Genomic DNA, 18,513 nt, shown 5'->3' with positions numbered 1-18,513 from the left:
TCGTGTACATGGGGTCCTCTGACAGGAGTATATGGGAATATATGGGGCCCCACGGATTCCCCATGTATTCCTGTCAGGGGAGACCCACATATCCCCATGCACTCCTGTCAGAGGGCCCCATGTACACAATGTGATCTCTCCTCAGGCCGGATTTTGGCTCGGAGTCTCTGTGCGGGACGAGGCGTCACCCTACACAACCTTACGCAGCATGACTGACACAACTCTCTGTGAGGAATGGCAGCCCCCGTGTGATAGACATAATGTACTGTATGCGGACATACATAGAGGGCTGGGGAGAAGATGGAGGACATAGAAGAGATATGAAGACGATGGCTGGGGGTGAACCGCTCCCACACACAGCCGGGGAGGAGATGGAGGACATAGAAAAGATATGAAGACGATGGCTGGGGGTGAACCGCTCCCACACACAGCCGGGGAGGGGGCGCCCAGCCAGGGAGTGTCTGCTACAGAGACAACCCCAGGCAGGGAGTGACCGGCACAGAGGGAGAGCAGGGAGGAGACTGCAGACAACTACAGGGGAAGAAGGAAGGAGACCGAGAGAGAGAGAGAGAGACAGAGCACAGCTATCACAGGTAGGCGCTATGTACCCCGTCCACGGTGATATGGGGGAGGTTGGGGGAAGTAGATGGACAGTGATAGGACGGAGCAGAGCCGGGAAAACTTCTGTTCATATGACTGGGAGCGTCCGAGGTTCTCAATATCAATGTGTGTGTATGGAGCGATCGTACGATCACAGCACAGGGAATGAGAATACTTATTACTTACCCGGGACCTAGGAATGACCATTTTGTACTCCATATAGTATCTTTCTCCTCTTCCCTTGCTTTTCCTTCTCTACTTCTCTTATATCTATCACTGGTACCCAGGAGTGAGTATTCTGCATTACATAAAGATCTGTGAGCACTTCTTATAGAAGGTAAGTATTGCAGTAAGTACATCACAAGCTAGACAGACAAAAAGGAAACACTACTTGCCACAAAGAGTCCAATATGTAGAGACAAGCCCACCACAGCCTTTTATTTTTTTTTTACCTTGATTTAAATTATTTGTAAACATCATGGAAAAAAACACCTTTGTTTATAAACATTGGAGGGCATTTACTAAAACAAGTGCACACAGAATCCGGGACATAACTGATCAGCATTCAGGTTTTAGCGCCTGTTCACAATGGACGGATATGGCGTGTGATTTGACAAATCGCATGCCAAATCGGTGGCTATTGCTGGCAGTAGCAACGTTCGAATCGGGGCAGTACAGCACTGATTCCGAAAAGTAGTTCCTGTACTACTTTTGGCAACTTCGGGAGTGATTAGTCTGTTAAATCGACCCCAAAGTTGGACTGCATTGCCGGTGTGAAATCATGCGAGTTTAGCTGAACTCGCACGATTTCTAATCCACATTCAGTGGTAACCTGGGCTAATTGTCAAAGCTTGGAGAGGAAGTAAACCCTGTCCGAGTCTCACTCTCCTCTATGGAGCGATCCGATGAAAACGCACCGCCTGTCCATTTTCATCCGGACGGATGGAAAATAGGACCACCATCCATCTGGATTTCCCGGACAGCATCGGATCAGATAGCAGCGGACATGTCTCCTGACATCTGCCACTCCATAGGGGTGAATAGATGGTCCTATCAGGCCTGCCTAAAAAAAAACTAACAGGCAGACCTTATCGGACAGCCAGTGTGAATGGGGCCTAAAGTGATATTAAAGTCTTGTTTGTTTTTTTGAAAACCAAAAAACATGTCATACTTACCTGCTCTGTGCAGTGGTTTTGCACAGAACAGCCCAGATCCACTTTTTCGGTGCTACTGGCCACTCCCTCCTGTTGAGTGCCCCCATAGCAAGCAACTTGCTATGGGGGCACCCGAGCCGAGTCACAGCTCCGTGTGTCCATTCAGACACTGAGCTGTGCCCCGGCCCCGCCCCCTCTCTCCTCATTGGCTCACTGGTTTTTATTGACAGTGGTGGTATCCAACGGTGCTTCGCCTTCTGTCTCAGCCAATCAGGAGGGAGAGTCCCGGACAGCCAAATCTCTCGTACAACATCACTGGATAGAGAAGGGGCTCAGGTAAGTATTAAGGGGGCTGAGGGGGGCTGCTGTGCACAGAAGGCTTTTTATCCTAATGCATTAAGATAACAAAAAACTTTTGCCTTTACAACCACTTTAATGCATTCTATGCATTAACGTAAAAAACCTTCTGGGTGCAGCCCGCCCCCCCCCCCTCTCCATTATAAAAGTAATTGGAATTCCAAAAAGTTGTTTCTCAATCTGAACGGACAGGTATGTATCAGTTCAGCCCATACAATGCAATGACAGGCTAATGGTGGCCCTCGGCTATTTTTGACTGTTCACAAAACCAGTATTACCTGCGATCTTCGCACACACCAGTCTTAACCAGTCCTTACTCTATCCAAAACTAAAATGTTTTGGATTCACATATACTTTGAGCCTGGCTTATAACACAGTGACCAGCTTTGCTTTTTTCTTTTCCAAAAAGTATGGTTGTGAAATGAGATTTCTGCTCTAAATAAAGAGGACCCCTATTTCAGAGATTACCCTGTGCTCACATATAATCATACGTAGCCATAGGCAGAATTTAAGTTTCATGTTATGTTGTATTATGTGTAACTTCAATGTGTGTCTGTAAAGGTTCTCATTTATCTAGAGCCTGGTCTAGCTAGCAGTAGTTAGCCCCATTCAACCTGATGTGTTCTGCAATGTTTAAGATGCTTTGTAGCTCATCCAAGCCACTTATTCAGTTCAAATGAATGTCATGAAGATACCTCAGCCTTCATCCCTGAAAAGGGTGAGTGAATTTGACACCATGGGGGTTATTTACTAGAACTGAAGAGTGCAAAATCGGGTGCAAATCAGCATAGAAAATAATCCACTTCCAGATTTTATTGTCAAAGCTTAACCTGTTCCCGACCGTGCTTTAGCCGAATGACGGATACAGCGATGACATTGCTGGGAGGCCATCGATAGACGCCCTCCTCTTTGCACGCTCCACGTGATGTCCTTGCTGTGATCACAGATCAAGACAGTCAATGAGACTCGAGTGATCACAGATCGGAGTAAGGGGCTGATCCCGGCCCCTTACCACGTGATCAGCTGTCAGCCAATGACAGTTGATCACATGATGTAAACAGATCGGTAATCATTTTTCTTTCTCCTCACGTTGACAGCGTGAAGAGAAAAAAATCTGATCATCGGCTTCTGTGTAAGGATGCGGCAAGGATGAGGAAGAGGCACAGCCACCTCATCTGTGCCCGCCATTGCCTTCTGTCAGTGCCACCTGCCAGTGCTCACACAGTGCATATCAGTGCCCACCAGTGTATATTAATGCCACCAATCAGTGCCAACTATCAGTGCCCACCAGTGGTGCCAATCAATGCCTCTTCAGTGCCACCTAGCAGTGCTGCCCATCAGTGTCCCCTACCAGTGCCCATAACTGCCTATCACTGCCACCTATCAGTGCTACCTCTCAGTGCCCACCAGTGCCACCTCTCAGTGCCACCTCTCAGTGCCCACCAGTGCCACCTAATTAGTGCCCACCATTGATGCCTCATTAGTGCCTATCAGTACCGCCTTATCAGTATCCATCAATGCAGCCTCATCCACATAGATCAATGAATGAGAAAAAGTACCTGTTTGCAAAATTTTATAACAAAATATAAAACTGTTTTGTATTTTTATTAAAATTTGATGTTTTTTTTTTTTTTACATAAAATAACCCCAGAGGTGATCAAATACCACCAAAAGAAAGCTACAGGTACAGTGTAGCATGACTGTGCAATTGTCATTTAAAGTGTGACGGCGCTAAAAGCAGAAAATTGGTCTAGGCAGGAGGGGGGTTTAGGTGCCCAGTAAGCAATTGGTTAATTGAGCAAGCTGAAGTTAAAAGCTGATTGGCCATGCACTCTCTAGTTTTAGTAAATTAATCACCATCTGTTTTCTACACGTGATCCCATTTTAAAATCTCTGCCCCATGATTTGACAACAGTTCACACCTTTAGCCACGTAAACCTAGGAATTTACACCTATGCAGTCGTCTTGACACCAGCTATGGGATTATGTAACTAGAACAGGGTGGCTCCACAACTTTCACACCTGCCATTCTGTTTCCTGTGGCAATCAACATCTACAAAATTCATGGTAATTGGATTAAGGTGTGGATTTTAATGTTGGGGTATCTTCCTGGCACTTGTTATTACTTCAGAGGCGACCGCTTCATAAGGGGCACCCCCCCCCCCTAATCTCTGTGCAGGGCGCCGGATGCATGGGTTGCTATGATTTTTTTTTTTTTTTTTTAGAAGCACATGATTAAAGCCTGAGGTTCTAATTGGATTCAAAAAGGTTGGGCTCAGGGCCCAGAGCATTGCGCCCCGAGCTCACCCACTTGTGACATTAGCGAATCAACATTCGCTATTGTCTTCTGGCTTCTCCTACCGGCCAGTCAGGAAGCGGGTCTTAAGACCGGATTGGCGGGGAGGAGAAGCTGGAAAAGTCACCAAAATGGGGGATCAAATGCGTGGGGGGGGGTTGCCGCCTCCCCCAAAAAATATTGCACCAGCTGCCACTGCTCATTAGACCTGAGGAAATGGCTTGGATAAGCTACCAGATGTCTTTAAAGCCTAACAAAAAACTCTTCCCTTTGCAGTGGTGCTGCACCCACACTGCAAGGGTTAACTGCTTGTTTGGATTTAGGGAATGGAAAAGCACTTTTACTTACGATCTTCTGCACCCCCATGCTCAGGCTGTCGTTCTTGTGTTCAGTGTAGGGCTAATCATATGATGATAAAGTGTTCAGTAAGGATGTCAATTGATTTGATCTTCTTTCTTTTTTTCTACTCTAATTGACAAGTTCAGATCTAGTTAAAAAGCCCTCAGTTGACATTCCCTACCTCCCTAACCGACTGTAAGCTAAGCCCTCCACCCCCATCCCACCCCTGTGCCCACTTGACTCTTTTCAACAGCCACAGCCTTCTACAGACACCTCCTCAAAACACCTTGGCATTGCCCAGAAGGTGTATACATACTTCATGGTCCATACCTGTGTAGTAAATTTCCATAGACTTGAATGGTTCATACTTGTACCGTTGGAGTAAAGCCCCCATTTAAGTTTGTTGGAACTATGGGAGATTATTTTGCACGTATGGACAGCACAAATATGATATCTGAATGGAGGATGTAAACACTGCGGGAGGCTGCCGCTGTCTGGAAAAGGTTAACAGTCACTAGGTTCAGGGGTTCTAACTTCGAATAAATAAGAGTGGGGTGCTGGGGACTTTATAAGGCCTGATTCACACCTGTGCAGGTTGCACTTTGCATATTGCGGGTGCATTTTGCATTTTTCAATACACATCTTTAAACCATTGAAGTCTACGGAACCAAAAACCAGGAAAAAAAACCCCTGGCCTTTCCATAAAATGCACAGATGTGAACTGCATCCATAGGAAACCATGTTAAATGGACTATAGTGTGTTTCGGCAAAACTGAAAATGCACAAAAAATGCATAGGTGTGAACTAGGCCTAAAACCTGATTGTGTCCTTTAAACAGCCTATTTGAATTTTGTGTTTCTAAGTTCTGACACATGTTTTCCGGAAATGAATTCAGGTCTTTGGGGAAGCCAAGATGACTGAGGAAGTGATTGTTCCCGTATACGCCACTGGGATCTCTGCTCAACTACAGAAACAACGGGACCAAGAGCTGGGTATAGGAAAACACGAAAATGCTGTGAAGTTTCTGGGGCAAGATTTTGAGCGGATTCAGCAAGAGTGCTTAGCAAATGGAACTCTGTTTAAAGATGATACTTTTCCTCCAAGTGCTTTTTCATTGGGCTTTAAAGAGCTTGGCCCAAATTCCTCCAAGACCTACGGAGTTAAATGGGTCCGGCCCCCGGTAAGAGATCTTCATTATTTGTTTTATTTGCCTCTCATTCTGGTTTAGGGTCATGCAGTCTATGGCTGGTGCAGTAAATACATCTGACATGACTACAAACAGGCAGAGCATTCACAGAGATATCACCATGCTGAAGCATATAAAATAAATTGATTAGAAAATTTCCAGCCACAGACACAATCTCACAATCCCTATGTTATTTACAAGGAAAAAACTAAAGAAAGGGATAACTCTTTCACAAACAGATGGGATGTTTAAATTGAGATGCAGTGTCTGTAGCCTCTTTCACACGGGGCGGATCAGTAATGATCCGCCCCGTGAAGATCCGCTCGCTCAGCGGGGATTGCACCGTTGTCCCCGCTGAGCCGGCTGCGGACAGGGCGGTCTCTGCACACTGTGCGGGGACCGCCCTGTCAGTTCTCCGCTCTCCTCTATGGGGATCGGACGAGCACGGACCGTCTGTCCGTGTTCGTCCCATCCGCTCTGCAGACGGATAGAAAAATAGGATTTTCCTCCGTCTGCAGAATCGGACTGTTGCGGAGGCGGACGAAATCGGGTGTCTGCGGATGCTCATCCGCAGACACCCGCTATCCCATAGGGATGAATGTATGTCCGTATTTCATCCGCAAGCGGATGGATGAAATACGGACATATCGTCCGCATGTGTGAAAGGGGCCTAAGTAGGTCAGCACCAACACTCACAATTTGATAAAAAATATACTTTTATTGATAATATCTAAAAAACACACATCGAAAGTGCATATGAAAGGCCACAGATGAATTCTTGAAAGTCGAAAACTTCCAAATGCAAGGTTAGTCAACATCTTTCACAAAAGATGCTTCATCAGGGCTTGTATTTCAACATTAGTATTAATTGCGTAATCAGGACTGTTGGCAAACAGACGCATCTGTTTGTCCACTGTGCGATCTACCACACATTGCCGCCTGTTGTCGGCAATGAGGGATTCTCAATACTTTTGTACGCCTGATTCGATTATCCTTGGCTGGGACTTTTTTTTTTGGTGACACTATCCAACTTCCCCACTGGCTATCCTCCATTGGATCTGGCTTCCAGCGAGAACTAGTCCATTGGGTGCCTGGCTGTGGGTGATCATGGGTTTGAGGGGGCAGCAGAGCGTTACATACTTTAGACAACCCGATGAATACTAATGTTGAAATGCAAGCCCTGATGAAGCATCTTTTGTGAAAAATGTTGGCTAACCCTGCATTTTGAAATATTTGACTTTCAAGTATTCATCTGTGGCTTTTCATATGCACTTTAGATTTGTGTTTTTTAGATATTATCAATAAAAGTATATTTTTTATCCAATTGTGAGTGTTGATGTTGGTGCTGACCTACTTACAGACACTGCATCTCAATTTAAACATCCCATCTGCTTGTGAAAGAGAGTTATCCCTTTTTTAGTTTTTTCTTTGTAAATATCAGAAAAATGTTTTCATCATAATAACATTCCCACATTCGTGATGCAACACAGAGGAAATGATGAGGCATTGATTAGATGCGTGACTCGGAACAAGAAGTTCCCTGTCCCTTTAACACATCGGGAGAAGCTAAGTGAATTAATACATGGATATAGGGGTATCGATCAGCCATGAGGCTACAAACTGCAGCCCCAACATGTGATAGTTGCCAACACTGTCAAACAATGTATAGGGACACTTTTTTTGTCTCTAGGTGGAGCCTTCCTATAATTAGAGGATGGGGTATTTGTTTATAGGCATTACGTAGCGGGGGAAAAAAATGCGGCGAAGCATGCCGTGATGAAAATGGGGCGTGGCTTAAACAACGTGTTGGGTGTGGCTCAAAGGGGGTGTGGTTTGAGTCTGAGATGAACGCGCGATAGAGGGGGACAGAGAGAAAAAGAGAAAGAAATAGGGAGAGAAGGAAAGAAAGAGGGATGGAGGGACAGCAGGCCCAGATTCTACACCACAATAGCAGTTTGTGTATTCCAGAAAGTTTAACAATCAGCAGATAAAGATATGCCAAACAACTGGTGTTTGTGCCTCCTTACATCAGGTGCCCCCCCAGCAGAGTCCCCCCTTACATCAGGTGCCCCCCCAGCAGAGTCCCTCCTTACATCAGGTGTCCCCCCCCCCCCCCGAGTCCCTCCTTACATGATAGGTGCCCCCCAGCAGAGTCCCTCCTGCATGATTTGATGTCCACTGCCATTACAGAAGACCAGTTCTCTGTCATCTAGGCTAAGCTTGGCACCAGCCACCACAGCTTCTGGCTATGAAAACATGGCCGTGATATCACCTTCCGGCTAGCAGGTCTCTTTTCCTGTGTGTTCAGTGGAGAGGGGAGGGGCCTCCAATCCATGCAGCTAACCGGCTTCAGTGTACAAGCGAATTGTAAATTGTCTACTTGTACAAGAGAGAAGCCAGTTCACTGCATGGAACGGAGGCACCTGATGATGTTGCCAGAAATCTTGTGAGCTGAAACTCCTTGTACTTTCTGCTCCTGCTGCCCTATTATCAATTACATTGTTCTCAACTATCTCTGAAGACTACAGTACCACATCTCTCCATTATATGTAGCATGTAAGAGGGGCCGACTTTAAAGCAGAGCATATGGGGCAGCTGCCCTGGGCCCTGTCTTTGCTGTGGGGCCCAAGGCAGCTGCCACTTGAGCACGCACTACCCACAAATTGGGGCCACGATGATGGCACTTCAGAGTTCACTGGGGACACGAGAGGCAGCGCTGTAATTCCAAGCCATCAGAGAATGGGTGGGGCTGGGAGCTCCACTGCTGCTCTGATCCTGCCCCATGCAGCCTCCATGCTCGGGAGGGAACGGCTGTAGTAGGAGCAGAGCTTGGAGTGGAAGCCCCACCCCCAGACTTCTGAAAGTGCATGGTGAACCCGGCTGGCCAGGTATGCCCCCCCCCCCCCCAGACTGCCTGAATGCTATCCTAAACCCTGAGCTGTTGTTCAGCTGGAAAGCTGTGAATTGCTGAAAGGTCTCTGTTATCTCCTGTAGTATGTGCGCAGTCTCTGACTGTCTCCTGTAGTATGTGCGCAGTCTCTGACTGTCTCCTGTAGTATGTGCGCAGTCTCTGACTGTCTCCTGTAGTATGTGCGCAGTCTCTGACTGTCTTCTGTAGTATGTGCACAGTCTCTGACTGTCTCCTGTAGTATGTGCGCAGTCTCTGACTGTCTCCTGTAGTATGTGCGCAGTCTCTGACTGTCTCCTGTAGTATGTGCGCAGTCTCTGACTGTCTCCTGTAGTATGTGCGCAGTCTCTGACTGTCTCCTGTAGTATGTGCGCAGTCTCTGACTGTCTCCTGTAGTATGTGCGCAGTCTCTGACTGTCTCCTGTAGTATGTGCGCAGTCTCTGACTGTCTCCTGTAGTATGTGCGCAGTCTCTGACTGTCTCCTGTAGTATGTGCGCAGTCTCTGACTGTCTCCTGTAGTATGTGCGCAGTCTCTGACTGTCTCCTGTAGTATGTGCGCAGTCTCTGACTGTCTCCTGTAGTATGTGCGCAGTCTCTGACTGTCTCCTGTAGTATGTGCGCAGTCTCTGACTGTCTCCTGTAGTATGTGCGCAGTCTCTGACTGTCTCCTGTAGTATGTGCGCAGTCTCTGACTGTCTCCTGTAGTATGTGCGCAGTCTCTGACTGTCTCCTGTAGTATGTGCGCAGTCTCTGACTGTCTCCTGTAGTATGTGCGCAGTCTCTGACTGTCTCCTGTAGTATGTGCGCAGTCTCTGACTGTCTCCTGTAGTATGTGCGCAGTCTCTGACTGTCTCCTGTAGTATGTGCGCAGTCTCTGACTGTCTCCTGTAGTATGTGCGCAGTCTCTGACTGTCTCCTGTAGTATGTGCGCAGTCTCTGACTGTCTCCTGTAGTATGTGCGCAGTCTCTGACTGTCTCCTGTAGTATGTGCGCAGTCTCTGACTGTCTCCTGTAGTATGTGCGCAGTCTCTGACTGTCTCCTGTAGTATGTGCGCAGTCTCTGACTGTCTCCTGTAGTATGTGCGCAGTCTCTGACTGTCTCCTGTAGTATGTGCGCAGTCTCTGACTGTCTCCTGTAGTATGTGCGCAGTCTCTGACTGTCTCCTGTAGTATGTGCGCAGTCTCTGACCGTCTCCTGTAGTATGTGCGCAGTCTCTGACCGTCTCCTGTAGTATGTGCGCAGTCTCTGACCGTTTCCTGTAGTATGTGCGCAGTCTCTGGCTGTCTTGTTGTATGTGCGCAGTCCCTGACTGTCTCCTGTAGTATGTACGTAGCCTCTGAACATCTTCTGTAGTGTGCGCGCAGTCTCTGAGCATCTTCTGTGGTATCTGTGCAGGGTCCAATCAATATTAAAGACGGCCCTGACAGCAATTTTATATAATATGCGACTCTGTAGACCCAAGGCCCCCTGCATTGAGACACGTTCCCCAGATACCTGGTCCTACAGATGCCACTTATCTGTTCCACAAACTCATTTATAAGGATAATATAGTTTCCAGTCCAAACCACTTAGTTGAATGGTGAATATCGAGTGCTGTAGTGGTTTCTATAGGAAAGCAAATTAAAATGCTGCCTGGGCTTCCTTATCTATAAGTTGCTGCATTTTTGTAGCCTTGCCAGCTCTGCTATTAAGCAAATTACGAAATAATTTTGTAGCATGGATTTTTTTCTTTTTTGTTTTTGTTTAGATCAATAATTTTCTAATCTGGGAAGGTAATTTGATGTGTCTTCTTTGCAGGAGAATGCATTGCTGATCTTTTGTTACTCCTAAACCCAAGCCTTTTGCAGGACCCTACACTGTTTTAGCCCTTGTACACATGGTCGGACATTCCGACGGAAAATGTCCGATCGGACCGTGTTGTCGGATAATCCGACCATGTGTGGGCTCCATTGGACTGTTTCCGTTGGAATATCCGATGGACCAAGTTTTCCAGCTTGGCTATAAAATTTTCCGACAACATGACCCGATCGGACCTTGTCCGATCATGTGTAGAGAATTCCGATCGGACCAAGTGCCACGCATGCTCAGATCAAATTCCTACACCAAAGCTATCGGCTACTAGCCTGAACGTAGTCCCGTCGTAACGAAATGACTTCACCACGTTCTGAACGATTGGATTTTCCGACAACTTTGTCCGACCGTGTGCACAAGGGCTTAGACAAATCTATAGGCCTAATAATGAGGCAGAGAAAAAACCATGATAAGTAGTAAGGAACAAGTGGCATGAGATACTGTAGTTGTATTTTGCCACTACAAGCTGTTAAATGACACCAGAATTTTTTATTTTTTAAGTTAACATCTATAAAAGTTATTGATAGCCTTTTAGGGTATGTTTAACCACTTCAGCTCCGGAAGGTTTACACCCCTTCATGACCAGGCAATTTTTTGCGATACGGCACTGCTTTACTTTAACTGACAATTGATCATGCAACGCTGTACCCAAATAAAATGTTTGTCCTTTTTTTTTTTTTTTTTTTTTTTTTTTTTTAACCCAAAAATAGCGGTTTGTTTTGGTGGTATTTGATCACCTCTGTGGTTTTTATTTTTTGCGCTAACTTGTGGCGGTTCCTGGCGGACATCACGTTCACCGTGCTGATTGGCTCCCGCTGTATCCAATCACAGCAGGAGTGAGTCGCTGGCAGCGTGCGTGACCCAGACCCGAAAGTGTCAGATCACATACTAGGTACGGGATCTGGCATAGAGCGGCCTCCCTGCTGCAGTATTTGTGCGTGAAGCGGTCCACAAGCAATGAAAGTGTATCTATAGAGAGAACTTTTTTGGCAATTTTAGACTTTTTCTGGAAATTTTCTTTCATTTTCTATCTCATGAATGCATCAGGAAGAAATCTTCCAATGTGACAGGGACTTTCCTTCTTGGACACTTGTGCCCAGAACAGGTATCCACATTAGAAGATTTTCCCTTTGTGTTTTTCGTTCTGGGGCCAACTTTAAAATGTTGATTTTTTTTTTCCCCCTCACATTTGTTGTCTGTGACAAAAGTAACAAGTAAAAATTGAGGAGTGAGTCTTCCTAACGAGGACACAGACAGCAATAAAAACTTGACATAAAATCTAACTTTGCCACTGTATCCAAAATTTAAAAAAAAAAGGTTGTACTTATGCTTTATGTTCAAGCTACATATACCTCAGATCATCAGATTGTCATTACAGGGAAAGGGTTTTTTTGTACATACCATAGTACTTCCTGTTGAGTAATTCTGCTGAAAGGCAGTAGATACCATCAGGCAATATTACTTTGGAATTTCTGCTCAATTACCTCTTTTAGTCGGTTCCCCGATTTCAAAGATCATTTTTTCAGGTTGTGTAAAATTTTAATATGAGTAAAACGCAGGAACAATAACTACTTAAGCATTTTTAATTCAGAGTCCAGCAGAGGCAACTGAGCAAAGAAGCACCATGCTTCCTGCCTTTCTTATAAGTACTGATGAAAATATCCTAACACCTCAACTGGCTAATCCATACATTTCAGGAACAAAACTGGACTGGAGGGATTAGGGGCTGCAGAGTTTCATAAAACATTGTTTCCTGTAAAGCTAAGGGGAACTGGGCATGTTATTGGGAGATAACATGGGCCGATCTCGCACAAGATGCATTTTGAAAGCCAGTGAGCTGCCTAAGCAACCTGTGACTTCAAGGTGCAACAGATTCAAAGTTCATGTATATATTTACAATATGAGATTTGTTTTGCAGTCTGTTTTTTTGTTTGTTTCAAGCAGACAGAGTAACGGATTCATTTTACTATAATAAGGACCCTAAGGAGTATTTACTTACATTTTGCCTGCTGTCCTGCCTTTCAAATCTACTACTAAACTGCCCAATAGATTATGTTTTGACTTGCCAAACAAGCCTAAACATACAGAACATTTTGAATGCTTTCCCACATGAACGGCTGCTCAAGCACCAAGTGATCTTCTCATTTAACATCCTTCACTGTGATCTTTTAGTGCTATTTAAAGTGGTTGTAAACCCTCCCCCACAACTTTGTCCCATGTAAATCAGCATAAAAACCCTAATGCTTGTAGATATCTCCTTACTTGCTTAGTATTGTTGTAATCCTTGTTGTTCTGTAGAATGAAGTCACTGAGCATGCCCAGATCTCCACTGATTTAAGGCGCACTCTCTATTTCTTATCTATCTGTTATCAGGACTTCCTATAGCACAGCTCTGGACTCTGCTAATCTCTCAGAGCTTCCTCCTACACACTATGTGACCATGTGTCCTCACATAGTCTAAATATTGGCCATTACTGCAGTCTTATCAGCTGAAGCTGATAAGTCTGACAAAGGGAAACATTAGACATTGGCAGGAGTAAATACTATGAAATAAACAAGTAAGCTATGAACAGGGAAGCAGGGTTGCCATAGAAACTTTGGATTGAGAAGGAGGCTTGGTTAACAGTACAGGACGTGCTCAATGTAAGGGCGGAAATACACTCCACTGTGGACTCAGAAAACAATACTTAAGATGGTGCTGCCTAACCCCTGGAAACAAGTTTTTTAAAGTTTCTTTAAACAGTAAGTAATATGCGATTTGGGCTGGATTACAGTGGCTATAGTCTGATAATGACTTATTATAAAGGACTAAATGAAAAGAAGCATCAGAATGGGAGAGTTGACTTCCTCTTTAAGAGTTATATCACAGGAATTACATTTTTCATCATTACCACCATCTTTAGTGAAAAAACATAAAGTGGTTGTAAATGTAAATCCTTACAAATATCCAGTGAAGTAATTAGCTTCAGGTGATACACCGATATGAAAGAAATATTCCTAAATTGTACCTGTTTATCAGATGCTATAAAAAACGTGTGCAGCAATCAGCTCTAAAAAGCAGGGGATGGGGGATCTGAAGTTTCACACTGCAGAGCCCTGATTTGAAGAAAGGGACATACCCACCCCTCACTGTATATGGGAACATACACAGCTGTGGCTGTCAGTCATAGGCTGTGTGCTGGAGCTTTTCACCCTATTATCTTTTGTCATCAAAAGCTTTTAGAAGGGACTTTTTCAGATACCAGATAAACAAGGCAGCAAAGCAAAATCACACTCCGTGTTTATAGCGACAAGTACACAGTATAGAAGGAAATGCTTTGTTTATATTGCATGTCTAAGGTTTACAACAACTTTAAAGAATGCATTTAAGATATGAATCTATTGCAGAATAAGGGCATAGGGTCCAACACTATGTATCCTTCAAACTTTGTTTCTTCTTTACATTAGTCCATAAAAATCGAAAAGCTTTTGCTTAAGACCTGTGCCCAAGTCAAATTTATGTAGTAATCATTTATACCCAGAGGAGATAAGACTATTTTGGCTCAGCAGGCAATTCATGCTGTTTGCTAATAGAGTATAATACGTACACTGATCGGAAATTAGGGCAAACAATGCAGAGAGAATCCATATTGGTTCAGCAGCTACAGTATCTCACAAAAGTGAGTACACCCCTCACATTTTTGTAAATATTTTATTATATCTTTTCATGTGAGAGCACTGAAGAAATGATACTTCCCTACAATGTAAAGTAGTGAGTGTACAGATTGTATAACAGTGCTGTCCTCTCAAAATAACTCAACACACAGCCATTAATGTCTAAACTGCTGGCAACAAAAGTGAGTACACCCCTGTCAAAGTGACAAGTCAAAATGTTCAAATTGGGCCCAATTAGCCATTTTCCCTCCCCGTTGTCATGTGACTTGTTAGTGTTTGTTAAATTTGGTGTTATTGCTCTCACTGTCTCATACTGGTCACTGGAAGTTAAACATGGCACCTCATGGCAAAGAACTCTCTGAGGATCTGAAAAAAGAATTGTTGCTCTACATAAACATCACCTAGGCTATAAGAAGATTTCCAGAACCCTGAAACTGAGCTGGTGGCTAAGACCATACAGCGGTTTAACAGGACAGGCCTCACCACGGCTGACCAAAGAAGTTGAGTGCACATACTCAGCGTCATATACAGAAATTGTCTTTGGGAAATAGACATATGAGTGCTGCCAGCATTGCTTCAGAGGTTGGGGGGGGGGGGGGGGGGGTGTCAGCCTGTCAGTGCTGAGACGTATGGCAACCTGTAAAGCTCTAGTAAACTCCATGCTCTAGAGGGCAGTGCTGGAAAATAATGGCGGCCACACAAAATATTGACACTTTGGGCCCCGTTTGGACATTTTCACTTAGGGGTGTAATCACCTTTGTTGCCAGCGGTTTCGATATTAATGGCTATGTGTTGAGTTATTTTGAGGGGACAGCAAATTTACACTGTTAGGCTGCTTTCACACTGGGGCGGTATTCAGGCGTTACAGCGCTATAAATAGCGCCTGTGTAACGCCTGAAAAAATCCGGCCCCTTTAACTCCAGTGTGAAAGCCGGAGGGCTTTCACACTGGAGCGATGCGCTGGCAGGACGGTGAAAAAAGTCCTGCCAGCCGCATCTTTGCAGCGGTGAAGGAGCGGTGTATTCACCGCTCCTATACCGCTGCTACCCATTGAAATCAATGGGACACCGCGGCAATACCGCCGGCAAAGCGCCGCTGCAGCGGCGCTTTGCGGGCGGGTTTAACCCCTTTTCGGCCGCTAGCGGGGGTTAAAACCACCCCGCTAGCGCCCGCACACCGCCGCTAAAACGACGGTAAAGCGCCGCTAAAAATAGCGGCGCTTTACCGCCGACGCTGCTCCCGCCCCAGTGTGAAAGCAGCCTTATACAAGCTGTACACTCACTACTTTACATTGTAGCAAAGTGTAATTTTTCAGTGTTGTCACATGAAAAGATATAAAATATTTACAAAAATGTGAGGGGTTTACTCTCTTGTGTATATTGTATATACACAAGCAGTCTATAGAACCCAATCGCAAATGACAGTATACAAAGTAAAAAGGCCCTTATCGAGAGCTGAGAAATTTTGTAAAATCAAGCTGGTAAACTAAAACAAGTGGAGGGGAAAATTCTGCAGGCTCTGGGTTGCATTAACAGCCTGAAGATTGTACTGAGAACAGGAAAGCAGACCAGGCCAGCACATGAGGCAACCACACACAGGTAGAAGCTGCTTAAAAAAAAAAAAAAAGGTTTTGTGAGGCTACAGTTGCCTTGAACAATCATCCCAAACTTATGAACGCCAATATGCAAAATTAGACACTTTCCCCTGAATGTCAAGTGCCTACTAAATAGCCTCCAAGGATGTCTAAATCTTCAATGAATTGGTTAAATGCCATTACAAGATATGGTCTACTGCAGGGGTGTCCAAACTTTTTTTCAAAGAGGACCAAATTTTATGTAGTGAACGTGTATGAGGGCCAACCATTTTGCCTGACAATCTTTGAACCATTAAAATGAAATGCAAATTAACTAATACACTGGTCAACAAGAATTCTCTTGCCTTTGTGGCTGTGTGTGGTGAAGAGTCTAAGCCCCTGTACACACGGTCAGACATTCCGATGGACAATGTCCAATAGGACTGTGTTGTCGGATAATCCGACTGTGTGTGGGCTCCATCGGACTGTTTCCGTCGGAATATCCGACAGACCAAGTTTGAGAGCTGGGCTATAAAATTTTCCGACAACATGATCCGATCACGTCAGTTCCGATCGTGTGTAACCTAGTCCGATTGGACAAGGTGCCACGCATGCTCACAATAAAATTCTGAGACGGAAGCGCTCGATATAGCACATTCGTCACGCTGCAATGTTAAAAATTCTTTCATGCAGCGCATTCTCTTTTTCTTTACAATGCTACAAGAATGAAGTTTACATTGTAGCAAAGTGTCATTTCTTCAGTGTTGTCACATGAAAAAATATAATAAAATATTTATAGAAATGTGAGGGGTGTACTCACTTTTGTGAGATACTGCATATTCTCCATTCGTTTTTTTAAAGGTGTTGATTTTTAGGAGATTTAAAGGAGAATTTCAGGTTTTGTTTTTCTGTTTTTTCAAAATGATACTTGCCTAGGTTGATGCAGCATTGGTCTTCTGCCAGATCTAAGAATGAGAGACAGCTGATCTCTCGGTTCTCAGAGCTCCATGAGCAGAGTCAGTCACTGGCTCTCTGCCCCCCCCCTCGCTCACTGGGCTGGGGAGAGGGTGGGAGCGGATGGCTCAGGTTCTCAGAGGCTCACTAAGAGGCTGAGCCAGGTGCTAGTCCAGGGTTGTGAAAGATCCTGACTTTATTGTCACGATCTTGCCCCAGTGTGGACCAGCTCTGTGATGTCAGCCATTAGCAGGCTTCAGTCCACTGTCTGCTAAAAATGGGTCACATTTCATTCTGCACTCCTGTGATCCACGGGAAAAGTACAGCTAAACAAGCTTTGGCTGTACTTCACATTTTAAAGTAGAGATTTAGGCTATAACATACTTTACTTTTTTAAAAGCTACCTCGCCTTTCATACATCACAATCGTTAATAACTTTTTTTCTTTGTATTCCTATGTAGTCCTGTGTTCTGTGCAGTACTAAATTCCATAGAACAGTAAAGTCACCCACCGATGTTCACTACTATACGCGTTGCTGGAGGAGGTGAGAGTTCCCTCCCACCAGTCACACATTACACAGAGGGGACAAAGCCTGTGGTGACCACACAGAAAAACTATTTAAAAAGATATTTGAAATTAGATTTATACCATGAATATATGAAGCGCATTGAGGAGGCAGCATTTAAAACAGGGCTATGCAATTAGCGGACCTCCAGCTGTAGCAAAACTATATGTCCCATCATGCCTCTGCCTCTGGGAGTCATGCTTGTGGCTGTCAGAGTCTTGCTATGCCTCATGGGACTTGTAGTTCTGCAACAGCTGGAGGTCCGCTAATTGAATATCCCTGATTTAAAAGGTGGGTTATGATATAGTCTAAACTTCTACTTTAGGGCGCCTAAAGTACTAGTGTTGGTTCAGCGTCCACTGCCCAATAATCATAACAATAAAGTGACATTGTATTACAAACACACACCCTATATACTCTGTTTACACTATTCCTTTTCTTAACACCATTCCTCCCTTACTTACCAAGTGAAAGCAGAAATGGGTATGACATAATTTGATGTTTTATATTCTAATTATAGAAACAGAATTTGGCTGCTCCAACCAAGGGTTCCATATTATTTTCTATTTCCCATTCTGTATTTGGATAAAGCCTTCATTATCAGCTGCATACTGTAACTGTAGAGCAAGCTGGTGCCCATGGATATCTCCAGTTTAAGAATATAGCTTTCCTTCATTAAAAAAAAAAAAAAATCAGACAAAACTTACCGTATATCACAGGTTGATCGTGAAATGTACTGTAAGTCCTCAGCAATTTCCAGCAGCAGAACGTTGACGGCTTAAGGAACCGTAAATCCCAGGTTCTTGGTTAGGAAGGTGTATACTCTCAAACAATAAATACATATCTGAAGACCAGAGCTAAATAAAGTAAACTGGTTATCGGCATCACTGCTACAGTATATCTTGGCCACTTGGCACGGTAAGCCCATTTTGCACAAACAATCCAATGTATAGTATAGATGAATAAACTTAATTTGCATTAGTTTGTCGTTTGTCACCTATACTAATAAAATCATGGAACCAAACTTGCTCCACCTGCATTAGACATGTTTGCTAGTGAGGGGATACATTTTGA

The 18,513-nt window shown here is 44.5% G+C and overlaps 1 protein-coding gene across 1 annotated transcript in view; it reads left to right on the top strand.

Moving 5' to 3' along the window:
- Positions 1-438: 438 nt before the first annotated feature.
- CAPN1 (calpain 1) overlaps positions 439-18,513 on the top strand; it is a 129,061-nt gene continuing 110,986 nt past the window's right edge. Inside the window, exons 1-2 of the mRNA XM_077458751.1 lie at positions 439-593; positions 5,642-5,926. Of these exons, the coding sequence (XP_077314877.1) occupies positions 5,660-5,926 (267 nt within the window). The 5' untranslated portion in view covers positions 439-593; positions 5,642-5,659. The remainder of the gene's footprint in view (positions 594-5,641; positions 5,927-18,513) is intronic.

The sequence above is a fragment of the Lithobates pipiens genome, unplaced genomic scaffold, assembly GCF_037356315.1.
Source record: "Lithobates pipiens isolate NorthernLeopardFrog02 unplaced genomic scaffold, aLitPip1_a1.2 Scaffold_10, whole genome shotgun sequence".
In the NCBI taxonomy this organism is placed as follows: Eukaryota; Metazoa; Chordata; class Amphibia; order Anura; family Ranidae; genus Lithobates; species Lithobates pipiens.
This window is presented reverse-complemented; position numbering and strand designations above follow the sequence as displayed.